The sequence below is a fragment of the Danio aesculapii genome, chromosome 16 (genome assembly GCF_903798145.1).
Source record: "Danio aesculapii chromosome 16, fDanAes4.1, whole genome shotgun sequence".
Classification (NCBI taxonomy): domain Eukaryota; kingdom Metazoa; phylum Chordata; class Actinopteri; order Cypriniformes; family Danionidae; genus Danio; species Danio aesculapii.
Genome location: NC_079450.1, coordinates 56,056,494 through 56,080,493, shown reverse-complemented (window position 1 = coordinate 56,080,493; position 24,000 = coordinate 56,056,494). Strand labels below are relative to the sequence as shown.

The window sequence follows — 24,000 nt, the reverse complement described above, 5'->3', positions numbered from 1 at the left end:
AGCTTAGGGGCGGAGCTACTGATGAAGGAGTGGAGATGATGGTCAATGGGAGGAGTTATTAATTAAGGGGATGGGCTATTCATAAAAGTAAGGAGGTGATGGTGAATGGAAGGAACTACTAATAAAGGGGTGGAGCTAATGGTTAGGAGGATGAGCTACTGGTTTATTGGAGGAAATACCTGTCAAAGGGAGGAGCTAGTGATGAATGGGAGGGGCTGCTAATAAAAGGGGGAGTGGCTTCAAATTATGGGATAAGCTGATAGTGAAGGAGGAGGAGCTGCTAGAGATGAAGGGGAGGAGCTTCTGATTAATTGGAGGAGCTGATCGTGGAGAGGGGGAGCTGCTGACTGAGGGGAAGTGCTGCTAATAAAGGGGGAGTGGCTGCTGATTATGGGAGGAGCTGATAGTGAAGGAGCAAGAGTTACTTAAGAAAGGGAGGAGCTTCTGATTAATTGGTGGAGCTACTGATTAAGGGTATGAGCTCATAATGAAAGGGGAGGAGCTGCTGCTTAAAAGGGAGGTGCTTATGTAAAGGAGAAGTAGCTGATGATGAAGGGGAAGAGCAGATGGTTAAGTGGGTGGAGCTATTGGTGCTAAAGTTGAAATACTCTATTTTGGATTGTGCATTTAAAATTTTCCTACATTAGTGACAATGCCGCCTCCTGGTGGTTAAGAGTACTCATGACAGAGGGACTATTTGCTAGTTTGGTCATTCATTTCACTAATTGAACAACTGTAGAGTGTACACTGGGAAATAGTATGAATTTCTGGCTAATAAAAAAATCTTGTGTTCCCTTTGAAATGATGCTAAACTCATACACTACAAGGTCGAGTGTACAAATGTGTAGTGTATAGTGTGTCATTCAGGAACTTACATTAAGGTACTGAGTTTTGCATGACCTCTGAATGTTTTTCTGTTCGTCAGGGTTTGTGAGCTTTGATAATCCAGCGAGTGCTCAGACGGCCATCCAGGCCATGAACGGCTTTCAGATCGGCATGAAGAGGCTCAAAGTGCAGCTGAAGAGGCCCAAAGATGCCAACAGGCCCTACTGAGACTGACACAGGTGAGAGGAAATGTACAGGGAATAATAAGAACACAACATGGAAGATGAACTAAATTATAAATCAGAGATAGCACGATTTAATAGACATTAGACTTAAGACACTTTCAGCTTAAGTATTTGATCCTTCCCTTATGAAATTCAGGTTTATGAATCTTATGAAGTATACTGTTAGATTTTGATGGATTATTTAATGAAAGCAAAGTTTTTTTAGATGTTAGTAGCTGTCATTTTAGCTTTTATGATATCTCTAAGCTAGTGCGCTCAAAAACAGTGACACAATTTGCATTAAGAAGATATAAACATCCAGAACTTGTGGTTAGTCCCTTCTGCCTAAATGGATCAACAATTTTTTGTTCACGTGACCTCATACTTCAGTTTCTCATTAAATCTTTTGACCAATCAAATGCTCTCTAGTATTTGACAGACCCCACCCCTTGCAAGATGCTATTGGCAGTTTTATTAGAAGGGGAGGAGCTACTCTAAGTCCCACCCTGTCTTCATGTTTCATTTCAAAATATGTCACACATCAGACAAAAATCCCACTTCATAGGATCTTTACTATATAAGATAAGTAAGTTGGTCAAAGTTCTTTCAGGGAGAAGAGTTTATAGCTCTTTAGCAGCAATGTAAATGCATTGTCCTTCATGAATATTAGACTTTTGTTGTACTTTATACCAACTACAAACAAACCATTGAGAGTTTGCTCAGCTGGAACCCTTTAACCGATGTTTCAGCTGTTGTTTAGGTCATCCCATTGCGGTCGTAATTGGGTAATTTGGTTCACACCTATTAGCAGGCCCGTGCACAGACCCTGACAGGGGCAGGTGCTCAACGAGATCGCAAAGTGATGAGCCGGGGGGGTGGGGGATGGGGTGCAGGGTGCGTGTGGTTGGGGGGAGTGGTTGGTGGGTGGGGTTAGGGGTTTGGCGATCGCAAAGTGAAGAGCGTGGGGGGGGGAGGTGGGCGTTGTTGGGTGATCGCAAAGTGAAGAGCCGAGGGGTGGTGGGTGTGGTTGGGGGGAGTGGTTGGTGGGCGGGGTTAGGGGTTTGGCGATCGCAAAGTGAAGAGCGCGGGGGGCGTTGTTGGGTGATCGCAAAGTGAGGGGGGGGGGGGGGGTTAGTGGGGGGGTGGTTGGTGCTTGGGCAATCAAAAAGTGAAGAGCTGGGAGGGGGGGAGGCGACTGAGCAAGAGGGGCACCTTAGCCAATGAGGGCAAAGGGACAGTGGCTCTAGCCACCGGGCCACCCCCCTGTGCACGGCCATGCCTATCAGTTTGTAGGGATCCATGCACAGGTCATCACATGTGTAGGATCACACCTCCAGCACACACAATTTAATTCATTCATTTTCCTTCAGCTTAGTCTCTTTATTCATCAGAGGTCGACCCACAGCGGAATGAACCGCCAACTTATCCAGCATATGTTTTACACAGCGTATGCCCTTCCAGCCACAACCCAGTACTGGGAAACACCCATACAAACTCACATTCACACTCATACACTACGGTCCAATTCCCCTATCGCGCATGTGTTTGGACTGTGGGGGAAACCGGAGCACCTGGAAGGAAACCAACACAGGGAGAACATGCAAACTCCACACAGACATGCCAACTGACCCATCCGGGACTTGAACCAGCGGCCTTCTTGCTGTAACAGTGCTAACCACTGAGCCATTTAAAAATTTTTATTTAAACTAAGTTAAGTAGATTGACCATAAAACAATTAAGTTGTGCCAAAAAAACTCAAGAATTGAGTTTAGGCGACAGTCAAAGCGTGAAACTGAACAGCGGGTTAATGCAGTCTCTGTCTCGTTCTCTTGTAGGATGAAGATTATTGAAGAGCGACTGATTCAATCACGAGATGTTGCACACTTCAGAGTGTGTGTGTGTGTGTGTGTGTGTGTGTGTGTGTGTATGCAAATGATCAACATAAAAAGTACAGAAAGCACATGCTGAAAGTTAAAGATGTCAATAGTGTTGACAAAAGAACATGCAAACACTATATTCCTGTGGACCATCGAAGCTCTGAAATGTACAAAACAGTATCAATATTCATAATAAACAAATAATAACAAGAAATAAATAAAAAAGAGAAGACCAGCGACAATAAATGACATTATCAGGTTAAAAAATAAGCTCAAGCTTTTAAAAAATGCTATTACAGTATTAATATTGTTCATCTGTCAAGCACATCTTACTGTTTCATTAATAATGGGATGCAAGTTTTAATATTTGATCTTTTAATTCATCAGTTTGTTCATGTTTGAAGGACACTCGCTCTCCTGTTTTCCATGTTTTAAGAGACGTGCATTATTAAGCAATTACTGATCTTTGTAACTTATTGAAATATGAATTACAGTATTGATATTTATGTCTTTTTTGATCAAATGTCTGTTTCTAATTTAAAGAAAATAAAGGTGTTAATAAAAGAGTCACTTTTTTATTTGTATAATATGTGGTATGACAAATATATGTGAATAAACAGCAACGTTTGGAGCATTTTAGACAAGATTAGGATAAACAAAGGTTGAGAAAAGGTTTCTTTATGGTTTAAAAACGTTCTTTAGATTTTTAAAATGTTTGTAACTACTAATTATGGTCTGTGTGAATCTGGAGTTGCTGAGACTTTTATTTCAGCATGTTGTAGTGGGACTGAATATTGAGTAGGGGGCGGGGCTTTCTTTTTTGCTTCATTCCCTCACAGCAAACTAACAGTAATAGGGGCGTGGCTAAGAATATTGTGGCTGAAGGATCAAGCTGACTTCATCAGAGAAGGAGCCAATAAAAATGCAAAGGCAGATACTCAGATTGAAAATGACCAAAACATAAGGTGTGTCCCAAATTGCGTACCTATACACTATGCCATTTTGTAGTATAAATAGTATAAGTGCTGTAGTGCAGACAGACTGAAAATATGTACACTTTAAATACCCGGATGATGCACTTATTCAACTGTTAAAAAGCAGTGTGTATTATTGAACACTTTGCTCAGTTAGCTGGAGAGGCGGAGCTTCTTCTTAAGGGGAGGGGCTATATATGAAAAGGCGGAGCTATTTGTGTATTTGTGCTATATGTTAGCCACGCCCAATACCCCAGACAGACCTAATCTGAGAATTTAACTGTAAACAAACAGGAAGTGCATTTACAGATATAAATTAAAGATTACAAGGGCAAACTATTTATTTTTTCATAATGACCTGCACTGATGAATTGTTCACCACAGAACTGGCAATGTGAGCTAACAAAATTAATATGATGAGTTTTGATTTCAGGTGGACTTTAAACTTTAGAAAGTAAGTTGGCTAAGTCAAGCTTTGCCTTATTTTAGAGTCCGGAAGAAGAGTCTCTCTCTCTCTCTCTCTCTCTCTCTCTCTCTCTCTCTCTCTCTCTCTCTCTCTCTCCCTCTCTCTGTGATGTCATGATGATGTTTAAGCCCCGCCCGTTCCGTTATTCTCTCTCTCTCTTTCTCTCTCCTCGCCGATCCTACGTGAGGTACCGACGCGCGTTCATCACCGGATCCAAGCGGAAGAAAACTCCGACAATCAGGAAATACCATTCAAACTCTCCGTAGCGGGTTCTCTCTCCGTCACACCGATATTTACCGCCTAGAAAACTTTTTGCGATCTGAGGGCAGAGATGAGGGTGGTAAACAGCCTGACCGAACCGTAAGTCCACTAACGAAGCGTTTAAAACCGCGAGGAACAGCCTCGGGATATCATTATTATCCTCATAATCATCAAAAGCACCATCACGGTCCGGTTTGCGTTGACCGACTCCACCACACACTGAAGTGAGTAACGTTACTTCCTCTGTTTATTACAACATTACTGCATGCGTGTACCTACTTAAAGGGCTAGTTCACACAGAAATGAACATTCTGTCATCATTTAGGATGTTCACCCAGTAATACGATGTGTAACCATTGAATACAATGTATAACCATTGAATCCCATAGTGTTTGCTTTCCTACTATGAAAGTCAGTGATTTCAGCTTTCTTAAAAGGGTCTTCTGAAGTGTTTAGCAAATAAAATAAACTCTTTTAAAGGTCTGGAAGCACAATAGAGGTAAAGTTGGTTTTATATTCGCACATTCGTTAGCAGTCTCTATATTGTTTACCATGTTACTTTGGATATTCGGTTGGAATTAGCATGCAAGTATGACTACTAAACAACATTAACACTATCTAATTGACTGAACAATGTTGTACTTTGACAGTCATTTGCTGCAAATATGATCCCCCTATTTAGAATTTGCAAAGAATACTTCCCTGAGATTATATTATAAAGGTGAATGTCTGAATATCCGAATATAAAACACACTTTACCTCTGTGGAAGCACACGAGGGAGAGTTAAAAGTGGGTAAAGTTTAATTTTGTTGGTGAACTATCCCTTTAAGAACATTTTGGAGATCAGTTTGTATGCAGAAGTGCCCTTATACTTGTAAAATAAGTTAAAAAGGTTATTGTAAATGTGCAGAACTGGCTCTGTTAGGGTTATAAACTTAGCCAGGAGTATTTATAACTAGCTGTAGACTATAATAAAACAATTAACGTCTATAGAATGTGCTAATTTTCACGTGAAATAAATACTTTAGTAATTTACAGTCACCACTATTGTGTTTGAACCATACTTTAGTAAAGTGTACTGTATATTGTAGCATTTGCAGCACATTAGTAATGCTATAACTGTGGTATTAAATTTAGTGAACTCATAAAATGTAAAAAATACTGTAGTATACTTTAGTTTTTACGATTAAACAGGTGTATTGTAGTATATTATACCCTTTAGTGATAAAAACCAACAGTACTGTGTTTATTACTGTAGTTGTTGTGTTAACATCGCAACTATTGAGTTACTAAAACGGATTAATTCAAGTACTTTACTATAGTATAGTTCAAAAACACTATAGTAATTACTGTAATATTTTGTGTGTGGGTTTAGAAAGGCTAAAAAAATGTGAGTAAGAGCACAGAAACAACATGACGATAAAAAGTAAGGAAACTTTTAACTTGTATATTAATTTTATGTCAAGTTAAATGTAGCATTGAGCCTTTAGGGAAAGTTTGATTTAATTTTGAGACGAATGTTTTCAATATTGATTATTGATGGAGTGTATTACTTGTGTAAGAAAAGTACGTTGTAAAGTTCTCATTAAAAAGCATGCAAAGAGAGCACAGTGGAGGTTTAATAGGGCCTTTATTAGGCTAAGTGTGGGGTCAAATGTCTCGCCTGGAGCTGAAAGGCCCTTTGGGAACAATAGATGGAGGGCCAATATAATGGCCACCATATGCAAATCCTTTCAGTGCATTGATTTACTCCTTATTTAATCACTCCTGTCCTTTCATCTTATCAAGCATTGCTTTTTTATTACTCCGTGCATCTTCTTTCTCCAGGCATTTTTCCTAAATGAATCGTCTCTGATTTTATCCGTCAGCGTGAGCTCACTTCTACATCTCTTCCACTTATGGAAAACATTGCACTAGACTACAGGCATTTTCAGCCGCCTTGTTTAGTCATTTAATGACTGTTTTAACCAGAATGGGTCAAGATTAAAATGTTTAAGGACTTCTGATTTAAAATCAAGACCTTTTATTTAGTGAAAGTACAATTATTTTACTACAGGAGGCCTTTACCTTTGTTAATAACTGCATGTGCTACAGTATATGGGATTTAAAATGGTTAAATGTTTTAAGGTTAGAGTTAAATACAAAACAATTCGGTCAGAATACCCATTTGGACAGCCAGATAGACGTGTGTGTGTGTGTGTGTGTGTGTGTGTGTGTGTGTCTATTTAAGCTGGATCGGATGATGGACCACAGTTCAAAAGTCAACGTGTTTTCATTTGGTCAGCTTTTTTTTCTGTTCATCTCCTATGAAACATTTACCCAACACTGTCGCTTCATCAGGTCACACACACACACACACACGCACACACGCACACACACACACACACACACACACACACACACACACACACACACACACACACATTTGGGTTTTCATCTTGAATTGTAAAAATCCCAAAATAGAATATCCTCGACTCTACACGCCAGCATGAGGCACCATTGCCGATGTGTGTGTGTGTGTGTGTGTCCGCTTGAATCATGCGCAGGATGTGACTAATAAACCAAGAGCTGAACACAAGCATGACACATTCCATCTTCTAACGTTTGCTTATACCTTTGACCTAATTAACATAAACCTGCATCGATCTGACTACATTAGTGGATAAGAACAGGAGAGTGAGGCTGGTTGTTACACTTTGCTCTAGTGATCAGATCTATTTTGAAAAGTCCCTCTGTATATATATATATATATATATATATATATATATATACTGTACACTACCTGACAAAAGTCTTGTACAACAAATCTGGTTGATCATTTGGAAAAGTGGCAGATTTTTTGTCATATGAATCATCCCCAATACTGCAGAAGACCTACTGGAACCCTCATGGAGCAAAGATTCTCAGAGAAATCAGTCAAGTTTGGTGAAGGAAAAATCATGGTTTGGGGATGCATTCAGTATGGAGGCGTGCGAGAGATCGCAATAGGGCTAGGTGATATATGGGCAAAATATCATATCCCGGTATTAGGAGGAATGACGGGATACAATATATATCCGGTATTTTCCCAAAAATGGTTACTTAAGAGTTAAAGCCTTTATTAAAACTTTATTAAACATTTTTTGAGCAAAATATAAGTCAAATACAGGGGTTTCCCTCTCTGTTTACAAACAAACAGCTATAAAAGTCACTATGTTAAACTGTAGAGTTGAATTTTCACCATCAGAAGTGGACAGAGCAGAGATCAACATCCCATAATGCAATTCACCACTGTAAATAAACACTTGTGAATCACAAATAGGGGTGGGCGGTATGACCTAAAATTAATATCACGGTATTTTCCATCTTTTGAATGGTGACGGTATAATATCACGGTATTACTTTCAATAGCAAAATAGTATACATCTCAAGGAAGAACGAACAAAAGAAAGTCTCACTTCTATCACTCTTTAAAAGTTTGGGTTTGGGTCATTGTAAATGCTCAGTCTCGTTATGAGCTGATCTTCATTTCTCTGTGTTGGTGGAATAAAGCAGGCGAGTCAGCCGCACCAATTTATGAGCAGACAGAGCAGGATTCTCATGATGACCACCGGCGCAATTCCGCTCTTTGTTATGAGCCGTAGTTTCAGTGTAAACTTAGTAAAGGTGAGTTTCTTTGGCGATGATGTGTACAGTGTTAGACTTTATATTTAGCGGACATTTGCGCTGAACACGCGGTGAATGCAACGCATCGAGATTCGGGCACCTTCTCCGAAAACACTCGATTGATCTCAGCTGGCGGATCAACATTTACCTCATGTCATGATCGTTGTCATCTGCGCCATTATTATTATTATAACTTTAGGTGAGGTTTGCAAACCTGTGCACTTTTCACTCTTCAGCCGTTTGCATTTCCTGCAGTAACAAAAGCTCCCTGTTATCTGACAGCGGGAAGCGTTGAGTGACTGACAGCTAATATGAACCAATACAGCAGCAGGGTAGAGCGATTCAGCAAGTTTTTAGAGAAAATCAAATCAGATTGCACTACAACCATTATATTCAGACACACAAATGCTCCCAAATATATTATGAGGGCGCATAGATTACATTTCGGGCGCTCATGCGACCAAAATGGTCGCAATTTCGAGCCCTGTAGTATAAGGACATGTATTCAGACCACAACTGAACGTTTGAAGAAAATTGAACGCCTTATTATTTAGAATTAGCTATTATTGATGTAAATGCAGCCGTTCAAGCCGCATAATTGATTTATTACGGTATTGACGGTATTAGAAAATCCATGTCGTGGCGCAATGTCACACCGGTGATGACTATGACACCGGTGTACCGCCCACGCCTAATCACAAAACACAGTGTACAGCAGTCAAAAATCGCATTAAAACACAACAGAAGGCTTTGGATGTGATGTGTAATAGTCTAGTCCTACACACAGGACAAAAACATCTGAAATACAAAATCTAAACAATATTTTAAGGGTACGATAATTGTCAATTATTCCTTACGAATGATGTAAAAGCAAGATAAACCCTGCGTCCTGTTTGTTACTAATAAAGCATCATCATGTGAAACTTGAGTGCTGAATTAAACGCCTGCCGTTTAGCCTCCAATGCTCTCCATCTGAAAGCATAATGCGATCTATAAAACATTTGCTAAAATGATTTTCCCAGTCGTCCCGCACTCGAGTCTGATTTTAATACCCAAATGAAGCAGACAGCAATGCAAAATCGCTCCATTAATGTTCCATCAGCGTGATTGTTGGCTGTTAGGATGCGTTCAGCAGGTTTCCCCACAGTAAAGCACGTCTTTCATCACTGTTGTGCTCTCTGTACATCAGCTTTGTTGACTGCAATCATTGATTTGTTGTTGACGTGATCGTTTTAACCTGATCTGAAGGACTGACAGGGTCTGATTTAATTACAGGAGCATTCTGAGACTTCATTTGTTTATTCTGTTCAGTGTTGTTAATCTAAGGTAGATGAACTGTTAACGATCTTTGTAAATGACAGTATTTAACTGTAATGTGAAGTGTGATATGATTACTGTAGGACAATTATGCAGTATGTTACTGTATTTTAACACTGCATTTTGAAAATTTCTGTATATTTTAGTTGCAATACTGTAAATACATATACAGTGAGATAAATAATGATGTAAATACTGTATTTGTGCTGTAATTGATTTACAGTAAGTAACAGGAAATTATTAACAGTGTGAGGTGAAATTATGCGGAGGTTATAGACTGGGCATTATATAAATATATTCTCATTTTTCAGCTCCCCTAGAATTAAACTGTTGTTTTTTTTACCATTGTTGAATTGCTTTAGCCGATCTCCGGGTCATTTGGGAACACTATTAGCTTAGCTTAGCATAGATCATTGAATCGGGTTAGACCATTAGCATTTTAATTTGTTCACGGAGCTATTAATTTTATTTTAGTGTTAGTACATGACTTCAGAAGAGTCAAGCTTTAAATATAAACTAATGATCAAAACGCTGGTCATTTTTTGAACCAGATGCTAATGGTCTAATCTGATTCCATGATCTATGCTAAGCTAAGCTAAAAGTGCTCCTGCATGGATCCAAAAATGGTAAAACTCACCGGTTTAACTCTAGAGGAGCTGTAAATTAAGCCTATTTTCGAGAAAAGTGTGTTCGCTTAGATGCCGATCGCCTCAATTCCTTCCAGAAATAACCGGCAATGCCTCTGAAGACTTCAGTTTCGCCCGCAGTCCAAACGCATGCGCTATAGGTCAATTGGATGAACTAGATTGGTCGTAGTGTGTGTGTGTGTGAATGTGAAAGTGTATGGGTGTTTCCCAGTAGTGGATTGCGGCTGGAAGGGCATCTGCTGCATTAAACATATGCTGGAATAGTTGGCGGTTCATTCCGCTGTGGAAAGGAAAATGAATGAATGAGTTCTGGGATCTGGGTCATGTGTTTATAGTGAAACGAAAGTAGTTTTGACTGTTTACTTTAGAGAAACTCACACTCCAATATGTTGTTTAATCATGGTAAAACTGCTGCATATTGAAACTAAAGGTTTCTTTAACGCAGTGAAGCCACGCACATTGTAAATGACATCGGAAAGGTCAGATTACGTGAAAATACAAAACATTGTATGGTATTTTTTCCCTGTTCACACTTGTATTCTCTTAATGTTATGGAATTTGTTCCTCGTTGTATCAAAAATGGTATCAAATATCAATATTTCAAGGTATCGTATCGAAGTTGGAAATTCCAGTATCGTAATAACACTAGTAGCTACCAGCTAGACCAGGGATAGGCAAACTCGATCCTGGAGGGCCGGTGTCCCAGCATAGTTTTGCATCAACCCTAATCAAACACACCTGCTTGTAGCTTTCTAGTGATCTTGAAGACACTAATTAGGGTGTTCAGGTGTGTTTGATTAGTGTTGGAGCAAAACTCTGCAGGGACACCGGATCCTCGAGGATCGACTTTGCCCATGCCTGAGCTAGACTGAACTGATGTTCATTTAAGGTTTGCAATTTTGTGGTTTGTAATTAGCCTTTACTTTCAAAACGTGAAAACAAAAGTAAAAGGTTGCATTTAAAATAATATAAAAGGATTTATTGATTAAAAGTATTGATGTCGACACATTATCATCATTGATTTTGTTGATTATATCGACAAAGGCCTATTTGATGGGAACTAAAGGAGCTTACAGGTGGAAAAGGATATAAGTAAAGGACTGTATGCTGAAAAAAAAATTCATAGATGATTCCTTGGATTTACTCAATTTTTTTACGTTAATTTGTCTGAATTTAAACAAACAAATTGAGTTGAACATTATTAAATTTAATTTGTTTAAATTCAACACAAATAAATTGTTTGCAACAGGTTTGCATGCAACACTTATTTATTTTTATGAGTGAATGCTACATTGAGAATTGGCGTAGATGGGAAATGCAAGATGTAAACATTCTGATGCTTTAATGACACTGGAGCCACTAAAAGAGAAAGATGAAGCTGTCGATTGGTCAGTTTCACTGCAGTCAGTCAGTCTACAGCGTGCTCCAGTTATGGGCATCTAGCTTTTCTTATCTCTAATTTTGTCTTCATTAATTTCACTCAATATCCTGGAGCATTTACAGTCCTTCTGGGCAAAAATCAATAGTAGTGAAGAGCTAAATAGCTTCTGTTGTCTTTAAAATTGGTTTATAATTGATTGTATTTTTGAAAGCACATTGTACGTTCATCCTGATTACTTTAAATAAACATGTCCCAAAAAACAAGTATCTTTCTTCTTAATAGTTCGAATTGTTGTGTAAAATTGTAATTGTTAATTTACAGTTCACTTGTAATTTTTTTTTACCGTATTACTGGCAACGTTGGTTCCCAGCATTCATTCATTCATTCATTTTCGGATTAATCCCTTTATTAATCTGGGGTCGCCACAGCGGAATGAACCACCAACTTATCCAGCACATTTTTCCGCAACCCATCTCTGGGAAACATCCACACATACACTCATACACTACAGACAATTTAGCCTACCCAATTCACCTGTACTGCATGTCTTTGGACTGTGGGGGAAACCGGAGCACCCGCAGGGAGAACATGCAAACTCCACACAGAAACGCCAACTGAGCCGAGGCTCGAACCAGCGACCCATCAACCTTCTTGGTGTGAGGCGACAGCACTACCTACTGTGCCACTGCGTCGCCTGGGTCCAAGCACTACTGTAAAATTTACAAAAGTACTGTAAATGAACAATTACAACTTTACAGCGCTAATGTAGTCTAATGATGAATTTACTGGTAATTTTTACAGGAATTTTGATTCTCAGTAATGCTGTAAAATTTACAGACACATTAAAAAGGAACAAATACAAATTTACAAGACAATTGTAATTGTTCATTTACCAGTAATTTTTAGTAATTTTACAGCAATATTGATTCCCAGTAATACTGTAAAATTTTTAAATGCACTAAAAATCAGAATCAGAATCAGAATCAGTTTTATTGCCAAGTGTGCTTCACACACACAAGGAATTTGTTTTGGCTACAGAAGCTTCCAGTGTACATAAAGTGACATGTGACAACACAAAATAAATCTGAAAAAAAAATAAAATAAAAAAAAAAAAATGATGAACACTAAACAGATGCGGTTAGTGAAGAAACCTGGATGTTGAGTTGTATGTACAGATTGTTATAATTATACAGGTTATAAGGTGCTGTGTACAAGTGTGAATGTAGAAAGTATTGCATTGTATATTGATATAAGGTGCTGTGTACAAGTGCGAATGTAGAAAGTATTGCGTTGTACAGCAAAATTAGCAATTACAAACTTACAGCACAATTGGAATTGTTCCTTTACAGTTCACTTGTGTTTTTTTTTTACAGTAATTTTTTTACCGTATTCTGGAAGTTTTCATCCCAGTAATAACAATATCAAATTTACAGCACAATTCTAATTGTTAATTTACTAGTCATTTTTAGTCATTTTTACAGTTGTTTTTTTACGGCAATTTTGGTTCCCAGTAATATTGTAAAATTTTACAAAAGCACTGAAAATTAACAACTACAATTATGCAGCCAAATTGTAATTGGTAACTTGTCATTTTTACAGTAATTTTTTAATGGGAATTTTGGATCCCAGTAATACTGTAAAACTTTCATAAGCACTGCAAATTAACCATCACAATTTTACAACATAACTGTAATTGTTAGTTTAATGGTCATTTATACTGTCATTTTTAGTCATTTATTATGGGAATTTTGTTTTCCAGTAATACAGTAAAATTTACAAACGCACTGTACATTAACAATTACAATTTTACAGCACAATTCTAATTATTAATTTACAGTTCAACTGTACATTTTACAGTATTACCAGGAACCAAAATTGCCAGTAATACGGTAAAAAAATACTTTAAAAAGTACTGTAAAGTTTACTAGTGAACTGTAAATGAACAATTGCAGTTTTCAGCACAATTCTGATTGTTAACTTACAGTTCACTTATATATTTAGCAGTAATTCTTTACAGTGTAGGGAAGTATGCGATATCGAACGCAGACATGTTACTATAAATGTGCATATGTCTGAATGATATTGATTTGTGAAAATGAATATTTACGTTTCCTCTATATAATGAGCTGAACTCATAAGCCCCGCCTCCACTTCTTTAATCTATAATGCATTTGTTTAGTGGTGAAATTTGGTTAGCTCTATGCCACAGGATCCTTGCAGACTAGAATTAGAAAACAATGATTTAATCGATCGCCTCTGCAGGGAAATCAGCTGCCCGGTGTGTATGTTATTATACAGAGACGCACCACTGTTGATTCAGCTGCCTAAACAAACGTATGATCAGCAAAAATCCGCCCGTAACACACCCTAATTACTGCACGGCAAACCCGTTTACACAGGGCCACTGATCTGATGGACATTTGACTCCCAAATAGTTGTAGCTCTCTTTACAAACACTGAGCAGCCTGCTGATTCATTTACTTTATTTATTTGAAACTCTTTTTTCACGCACACACACACACACACACACACACACACACACACACACACACACACACACACACATTAGGAATACTCTGATAGCATTTTTGGTGTCGGCCCAGAGTTTTAATTTTATTGCATCCCTAAAAAAATGTCTTGCACTAAACATAACATGTGTTAAATTTAACAGTCAATCAATCAGTTAATATAATTACTTATATTATATATAACAATCAGTCAAGCCTGAAATTATTCATACCCCTGGCAAATTCTGGTGTAAGTTTAGTTTTATCTAACCAGCAAGTTTTGTTTTTTGTTCTTGACTGGAAATGACACACTAAAGAGGGTGGCTCAGTGGTTAGCACTGTTGCCTCACAGCAAGAAGGTCGCTGGTTCAAGTCCCGACTAGATCAGTTGGTGTTTCAGTTTGGAGTTTGCATGTTCTCCCCGTGTTGGCGTGGGTTTCCTCCGGGTGCTCCGGTTTCCACAGTCCAAACACATGTGCAATATGAACTTAATTGGTTGTGTGGATGTGAATGAGAGTGTATGGGTGTTTCCCAGTACTGGATTGCAGTTGGAAGGGAACCGCTGTGTAAAACATGCTGGATAAGGTGGTGGATCATTCTGCTGTGGCGACCCCTGATCAATATGGGACTAAGCCAGGTGTATCAAACGGCCGCAGCTCTGCACAGTTTAGCTCCAGCCCTAATTAAACACACCTGATCGTACTAATTGAGTCCTTCAGGCTTGTTTAAAACCTACAGGTGAGTGTGTTGGAGCAGGGTTGGAACTAAACTGTGCAAGGCTGCGACCCTTCAGGATCTGAGTTTGACACCCCTGGTCTAAGCAGAAGGAAAATGAATATTGAATATCACAATAATGATTATTTATCGATGTATTGTGCAGCTGTCATTCCACTGTATTTATGATTATTACAGCACTCAAAGCAGTGATGATGATGATGATGATGATGATGATGTGTCAGGAATGTAATGACGTCAGGTTTCCTGCAGTAGTATCTTCTCTCGTGTAAACACCGCCCTTTCTGTGCTTTTCTCCAACGCCTCGATGATCAGCTGTTGTGAGTGGTTGTCAGGGCATTGCTATGTGGTTGCTAAGGTGTTCTGTGTGGTATCTGCCATGTTGACATGCGGTTGCTGGGGTGGTTTCTTCAGTATCTGTGTTCCTTTAACGTCTATATGTGACTCAGCGGGGGGTTTTGCTCCTCTTTTTGTTTCCGTTATGCTCCATATAACAGCTTGATCAAGTAATATCGTTTAGAGAAGCATGCTTGTGAGATTTATGGAGTAGGTTTGAAGTGATTTGGCTCTTTTAAGGCTGTCTTGTGAATGTTTTTTGCATTTCAGCTTGTTCATCTGATCGTTTAATCACTGCTTATCTTGAACTGTAGTTCGCCTTGTTTTCTCCTGATGTTAATATGGGTTTTTGTTGATCCGATCACAAGTGGACCACACTAAATAAACACACACACTAGGGGTGGGGCGGTGCAACCGGTGTCCATAGTCATCACCGGTGTGACATTGCGCCACGACATGGATTTTCTAATACCAGTCAATACCGTAATAAATCATTATGCGGCTTGAACGGCTGCATTTACATCAATAATAGCTCATTCTAAATAATAAGGCATTCAATTTTCTTCAAACGTTCAGTTGTGGTCTGAATACATGTGCTTATACTACAGGGCTCGAAATTGGCAACCATTTTGGTCGCATGAGCACCCGAAATGTAATCTATTGCGCCCTCATAATATATTTGGGAGCATTTGTGTGTCTGATATAATGGTTGTAGTGCAATCTGATTTGATTTTCTCTATAAACTTGCTGAATCGCTCTACCCTGCTGCTGTATTGGTTCATATTAGCTGTCAGACACTCAACGCTTCACGCTGTCAGATAACAGGGAGCTTTTGTTACTGCAGGAAATGCAAACGGCTGAAGAGTGAAAAGTTGCACAGGTTTGCAAACCTCACCTAAAGTTATAATATAATAATGGCGGCAGATGACAGCGATCATCGACATGAGGTAAATGTTGATCCGCCAGCTGAGATCAATCGAGTGTTTTGGAGAAGGTGCCTGAATCTCGATGCGTTGCATTCACCGCGTGTTCAGCGCAAATGTCCGCTAAATATAAAATCTAACACTGTACACATCATCGTCAAAGAAACTCACCTTTACTAAGTTTACACTGAAACTACAGCTCATAACAAAGAGCGGAATTGCGCCGGTGGTCATCATGAGAATCCTGCTCTGCTGCTCATAAATTGGTGCGGCTGACTCGCCTGCTTTATTCCACCAACACAGAGAAATGAGATCAGCTCATAACGAGACTGAGCATTCACAATGAACCAAACCAAAACTTTTAAAGAGTGATAGAAGTGAGACTTTCTTTTGTCCGTCTTCCTTGAGATGTAGATTATTTTGCTATTGAAAGTAATACCAGATATTATACCGGCACCGTTCAAAAGATGAAAAATACCGTCATATTAATTTTAGGGTCATATCGCCCACCCTAACACACACAGGGTCTGAAGTAGGGCTGGGCTGATAAACGATATGTCAGTGTCAATGAAAAGCACAAGCGTACGTCTCAAACATGATAATTAAACTTTAGAATTATGAATAATTATATTCTGATGTCATCGCTTTACTGTGAATTAACAACCAGGACATGTTTAGCCTGGTTTCTCTCCAGGTGTTTTAATTCTTCACTTTGGTCAATTGGTGAAGTTTGTTCCTCGCCGCTGTCGCCACTATCTTGCGTGGTTCAGGATCTGTAGAGCTGCGCATCGTTGGATTTGCTCTTCAGTGTTTGGACTCTCAGTAGTGATTATTAAACCACACTGAACTGAGCTAAACTTAAACTCTGAAAGCTGAACTACACTGTTTACATTCACTATGATCCTCTATGTGAAGCTGCTTTGACACAATCCACATTGTAGAAGCGCTACACAAATAAAGGTGAATTGAATTGAATTTAAAGTCATTCAAAGTCTATACAAATTGTATCATTTAAACCAACAGTAGAGCTCCACATAGGCCTAATGTTATTATTGTTGTGTTATGTTTGAGAATATCAATAAGAATTGCCCACTCATATTAACCTTTATTTTAGATCAGTGTTGCCAGATTGAAAATGTCAAAGTATCGTATCAGAATCTCGAAATTATCGTATTTTACAGTAAAATTATCGTACTCGAGTCAAACAGAGAGTATACAGCGATTATCTACACAAATCGTGTTTTGACACAACGTGAAAATTAACATAACTCTGCGTTCACACCGAAAGCGGTGAGAGCGTCCAAGGTTGCTCTGGCCGCTGTCGCCACTGGCTTGCATGGTTCGGGATCTGTAGAGCTGCGCATCGATGGATTTTCTCTTCAGTGTTGGACTCTAAGTAGAGAGCTATTAACACAATGTAACTGAGCTAACTTAAACCCACACTGAACTGAGCTAAACTGAACTGAACTTAAACACTACAAACTGAACTACACTGTTCCAATTTACTATGATCTTTTATGTGAAGCTGCTTCGACACAATCTACATTGTATAAGCGCTATACAAATAAAGGGGAATTGAATTGAATTGAATTGGCCGCCCTGGCGACAACGCTGTCTGCCTTCAGCTCCAGCGGCGAGAGCGTCAAACATCGCTACATTGATCTCGTATTTAAAGGGGCGGTTGCAGCATATCAGTTACATTCCTGCATAAACATGCTTTCTAGCGTGAAAATGTTGCGCATTTTCTTATTAAATTCATTTAACAATGGAAGAGAAAGTTGCGTATGGTGTGGCTTTGCTCCACTTAATTATCCAATATGTCTGAAATATCCTGAAGCAGCAATAGTTTTGTACTGTCGCGTGAGATTCCCGCTTTTTTTAAGATAAATATATACAACATTAATGCACATCACCAACTCGCCAGTAACTTATTTAATGCATGTTCCTGTAAGAAAACATAGTAAATAATTGGTAATCCGGCCACCGCACTAATCAAACCCTTGGGAACAACTGTGGTCAAGTTCACAGGTCTGTGTTCTCTGAACTCCTCTCAAGCGCTGGACTTCTTCATTCTGATTGCTTGGCGCCGAACCGCGTCATAGCTCATTACCATAAAGTTAACTTGATTTCAAGAGACTTATTGTGTTTCTATCACTTCCATACACACTATACTACACACAGTTCTGTCCAAACAGCTTACAAAAGATGGTTTTCATCATAGGTGCCCTTTAAACATTAGTAAATGTTGACAGAATTTTAATTTTGGGGTGAACTGGCCCTTTAAACAAACTTGTTACACTTAAAAATATATATTATTTTCTATTTAATTTATTACCAAAAACTGAAGTACTTTAAGTTTTCTCTTTTTACTGTGCATGTATACGTGTAGTGATGTGTGCAAGGCATTAAAAACTCTGTGAAACAACACACACTTCAGATACTTCCTCTGTCCTACCACACACACACACAGCGCACTGATAGGCTGAGCAGAGAATGGCCAGAGTACATTCACATGACCTGATCAGCCAATCAGAGCGCAGGAGCGGGTGTGTCGTGAGCACAGGCATGTCTAAAGAAATGCTTGCATTAACACAAGCTCAAAAACTACACAACTCTCCTCCACCTGACCACATCTGCACTGAGGCATGTGTGAAAAGAGAAGCTAGAAATAACTTTTGTAGGCATACTATTTCAGATAAGTAGTTAAAAAAGAAATGGCGTGTTAAAACAATAGTGCAAACCACATGCTATGTTTAATTAAATAACTGCATATTATATTATATTATATTATATTATATTATATTATATTATATTATATTATATTATATTATATTATATCATATTATATTATATCATATTATATTATATTATATTAATAAGTTTTAAATTAAGCTATACTGTTCAATTATCTATCAAAAATTGATATATTGGTTAAAGCTACTGGAAATATTCCTCAGAGATTTTGCTCCATATTGACATGATAGCATCACACAGTTGCTGCAGATTTGTCAGCTGCACATCCATGATGCCAATCTCCCGTTCCACCACATCCCAAAGGTGCTCTATTGGATTGAGCTCTGGTGACTGTGGAGGCCATTTGAGTACAGTGAACTCATTGTCATGTTCAAGAAACCAGTCTGAGATGATTGGGGCTTTATGACATGGTGCGTTATCCTGCTGGAAGTAGCCATCAGAAGATGGAGACACAGTGCTCATAAAGGGATGGACATGGTCAGTAACAATACTCAGGTAGGCTGTGGCGTTGACACCATGCTCAATTGGTACTAATGAACCCAAAGTGTGCCAAGAAAATCTCCCCCACACCATTACACCACCACCACCAGCCTGAACCGCTGATACAAGGCAGGATGGATCCATGCTTTCATGTTGTTGAGGCCAAATTGTGAGCCGAGCATCAGAATGTGTCAGCAGACATGGAGACTCATCAGACCAGGCAACGTTTCTCCAATCTTCTATTATCCAGTTTTGGTGAGCCTGTGTGAATTGTAGCCTCAGTTTCCTGTTCTTAGCTGACAGGAGCGGCACCCGGTGTGGTGTTCTGCTGCTGTAGCCCATCCGCCTCAAGGTTGGACGTGTTGTGTGTTCAGAGATGCTCTTCTGCAGACCTCTGTTGTAAGAAATGGGCTTATTTGAGTTACTGTCGCCTTTATAAGGCATTTATTTAAATAAATGCATTATATTTAATTTATTATATTTTATAAATTGAGTTACACTGTTTAAATATTTATTAGTTGGGTTTAGACATGGGATTAGGGATGTTGAATAATGGTAATACACACTGACACTGAAGCACACCTGCACACCTGATCAGCACTGACAGCACAGCTAGTGCTGTTTTACATCTGTCACTATGCTTATGCATATGCATCTGTAGCTCCGCCCTCTTTTAAAAAGAGCACAATCTCATTTGCATTTAAAGCGACAGTCACCAAAGCGCCACAATCAGGATCAAAACCTGAAAGGGGTCAGTTTCAGAGAGTTAGAAATATTATTTGTGTGTTATTTTCAGCTCAAACTTTACTACACACTCTAGAGTCTAGACACAGCAGAGATGCATTTTACATCTTATAAAAAGAAGCACATTAGGTCCCCTTTAATATAATATAATCATATAATTAACATCATTGTGGCTCCTAGACTCTGAACTGTGCAGATGTATTCAGACTCGATTCTCAGACGATCATGTACAGCCTTCAGAGCGACCGCAGCTGATCTAGATTTAGAGTTGGAGCAGTTATTTTAGTCATCTTTAAGAGAAAGAGCATGTGTGTGTGTGTTTCTTCACATTACAGAGCTGGATTCATTTGAGCACACAGCTGTACCTGAGGTTTGTGTGATGTGGTGACTGCATTGTGGATTTATAATCATCACAGGCGCTTTTTAGGTGGTGTACTGCTATTAATCTTAGCGGTGTAAGACACCGACAGCTGGAGACAAAGTTATAAGCCCTGCTGTGATTATTTTTCTTCTTTATTAAACATTTTTCAAGTGCTGTCAGACGTAACAGATTGTTTTCATAGTATTTGCGATTATCATTTTTGTGTACACTTTATTTGACATGTACAATTGATGCTATTGCAAACCATTAATAAGACATTTAGCACAATGAACTACTAATTTGCTGCTTATTAATAGTTAGTAAGGTAGCAGTTGGGTTTGTGTCTTGAGATTAGGGATGTAAAATAAGCTCATGCTTCATAAGTGCTAATAAACAGTTAAAATATTAATAATGGGCAGGTAATAGGACGATTAACAATATTAAATAGTGTGAATTGTTCCTTAAACTAAAGCGTTACACATTTTTCTTCTGGAGAAAATCTTATTTCTTTATTTTTTATGTTAAAACATTTCAGTTTTTGGCAAAGCGTCTTGAAAAATGTAGTGAGCTAAGCTATTAGCTACTCTACTTAAAATGTAGCTTAACTACACTAAAAGCTACCCCCTGGGAAATGTAGCAAGCTAAGCTACAAGCTACTTGGCAAAAGTAGCTACATCTAAGCTATTTTATATTGCAATACAAAAATACATCAAAGATATTCTTGTAATTTTCAATTTTAAATCGAAGCAACTTAAATTCAAGGCAATCACATCTGACTGATCAATAATACTGTCAATGAATCATATGAGGCAGAATCGTTCAGTTATTTACTGTAAATAATATGCTGTATTAAACCAAAACATATTATAATAAATAACAGCAAAAACAAAAAATCCAATAAAACCAGGTGTTACACATGGATGGATGGATATATAGATGGATATATGGATGGATGGATAGATGGATGGATAGATAGATAGATAGATAGATAGATAGATAGATAGATAGATAGATAGATAGATAGATAGATAGATAGATAGATAGATAGATAGATAGATAGATAGATAGATAGATAGATAGATAGATAGATAGATAGATAGATAGATAGATAGATAGATAGATAGATAGATAGGTGGATGGATGGATGGATGGATATATAGATGGATAGATGGATAGATGGATGGATGGATGGATGGATGGATAGATGGATACATGGATTTATAGATGGATGGATGGATGGATGGATAGATGGATACATGGATTTATAGATGGATGGATGGATAGATGGATAGATGGATACATGGATTTATAGATGGATGGATGGATAGATGGATACATGGATGGATAGATGGATATATGGATGGATAGATGGATATATAGATGGATGGATACATGGATTTATGGATGGATGGATGGATGGATAGATGGATATATGGATGGATAGATGGATATATGGATGGATGGATGGATGGAGGGATAGATAGATGGATGGATAGAGGGATAGATAGATAGATAGACAGATAGATAGATAGATAGATAGATGGATAGATGGATAGATAGATAGATAGATGGATAGAGGGATAGATAGATGGATGGATGGATGGATAGATAGATATTTTGAATGAGAGTATATTGGCTTAGAAAATATTTATTTTTTATTTTTTTGTCTGTTTTTATCAGATAATGAAGCTGCAGAAGACTCCAGCTTTAAATTATTATCAAAACCTAATTTTTTTTAAACATAATGCTAATGGTCTAATCTGTTTCAATGCATTATGCTAAGCTAAGCTAAGAGTGACCCCGCCAGAACAAGAACCACATCTCTTATAAAATGAGCCTTTTGTCAAAAGGTGGAGTATTTTATTAAAGGGATAGTTTACACAAAAATAACATTTTACTCACTACTTCCTCAATCTCGAGGGGTTCCAAACCTTTTCTTCTTCTGTTGAACACAAAATAAGATATTTTGAAGAATGCTGGAAATGGATTGACTTCCATAGTAAGAAAACAAACACTATAGAAGTCAATGGCTACTGGATTTCAATATTTAACAAAAAAAGTTTAACTGATGAGAGATACTCAAACTGCTTTGTGATAGTTGAATGATTTTCGGATGAACTGTCCCTTTAACCATAAACTCTCATTTTCGGATGAACTGTCCCTTTAAGAGCTGGTGTGGAAGGATGTGGTTTCTGATGCAACAGACTGTAAAAGACGCAGCCGGGGGGATTTGCTGTTATTTGGTGTTCCTGAAAATATAGTTTGAAGCTTTACAGGTTTTAAGTGTCATAGAAACAGATCACAGGCAAAAGCACGGTAAACACAGGTCATGTTTTCTTACATGATGTAATAGTGCAGCTGAGTTCAGTCCAAAGCAGAGAAATGACTGAGCGATGTGCTTTTGAGGACAGAATGAGGAAATATTTCAGCAGCAAACACACACAGCACTCCATTACATCTCATGCCAGTCAGATAAATGAGCTCTTTATCATTTCCTTAAGCTTAGTCCCTTATTTATTAGACACAGTGGAATGAACCGCCAACTATTTCATCATACCTTTTACGCAGTGGATTCCCTTCCAGCTGCAACCCAGTACTGGAAAACACCCATACACACTCATCCACACACTAATACACTACGGCCAATTTAGTTCATCAATTCCCCTATAGCGCATGTGTTTGGACTGTGAGGGAAACCGGAGCACCCAGAGGAAACCCACACGAATGCAGGGAGAACATGCAAACTCCAGAAAGAAACGCCAACTGACCCAGCCGGGACTCAAACCAGCGACCTTCTTGCTGTGAGGCCACAGTGCTAACCACTGAGCCATCGTGCCACTTTAAATGAACTCTTAAAAGAAATGAGATCCGCTGATGTGTTTTACAGAACTGAAGTTGATTCGGTGACGTGGTAAAACACACTTCTGTTTTAAAGCTTGGCTGAAGTTACAGTTTCTGTGTCCTTCCTGTTGTGGGAACAGATGATAAAAATTAGGCATGGGCCGGTAAAAGATTCTGATGGTGTGATAACCTTGGATAAAAATATCCCGGTTTCACGATATTGTGATTACTGCTGTAAAATAAATAGTTTTAGAATGTCTCATCTATTATAAGTGTTGCTTTACCATTTAAAATGACATCTTTGGATCCCTTTTCTGCTGGAGGTACTGTTGTCCTAAAAAAAAAAAAAAAAAAACACAAAGTAATGTCGGTGCCAGTGGTGTAGTGGGTAGTGCGTCAACACATGCACTCCTGTGCTCACAGTGACCCGAGTTCGATTCTGCCTCGCCGATCCTTCCCCTCTCTCTGCTCCCCATGCTTTCCTGTCTATACTCTCTACTGTCCTATCAAATAAAGGCGAAAAGCCCAGAAAAAAATGATTATTAAAAATAGAGCTGCACAATTAATCCTAAAAAGATGGCGATCTCGATTCGACCCCCTAGATGATCTTAATCCAGCATTTCTACGATTCTGCCAATCCTATTTTCAAGTTCAGGAGAGAAGTAAAGGCGGCTGCACGAGTCTTTTCATTGTTTCACATA

General features: G+C 38.5%; 2 protein-coding genes across 2 annotated transcripts in view; both read left to right on the top strand.

The window, feature by feature from the left end:
• celf3b (cugbp, Elav-like family member 3b) overlaps positions 1-3,252 on the top strand; it is a 36,026-nt gene extending 32,774 nt beyond the window's left edge. The window contains exons 13-14 of the mRNA XM_056475039.1: positions 926-1,064; positions 2,885-3,252. Of these exons, the coding sequence (XP_056331014.1) occupies positions 926-1,053 (128 nt within the window). The 3' untranslated portion in view covers positions 1,054-1,064; positions 2,885-3,252. The remainder of the gene's footprint in view (positions 1-925; positions 1,065-2,884) is intronic.
• A 1,285-nt stretch (positions 3,253-4,537) lies between these two features.
• cers2b (ceramide synthase 2b) overlaps positions 4,538-24,000 on the top strand; it is a 39,063-nt gene continuing 19,600 nt past the window's right edge. Inside the window, exon 1 of the mRNA XM_056475322.1 lies at positions 4,538-4,851. The gene's annotated coding sequence lies outside the window, so the exon portion shown is untranslated. The remainder of the gene's footprint in view (positions 4,852-24,000) is intronic.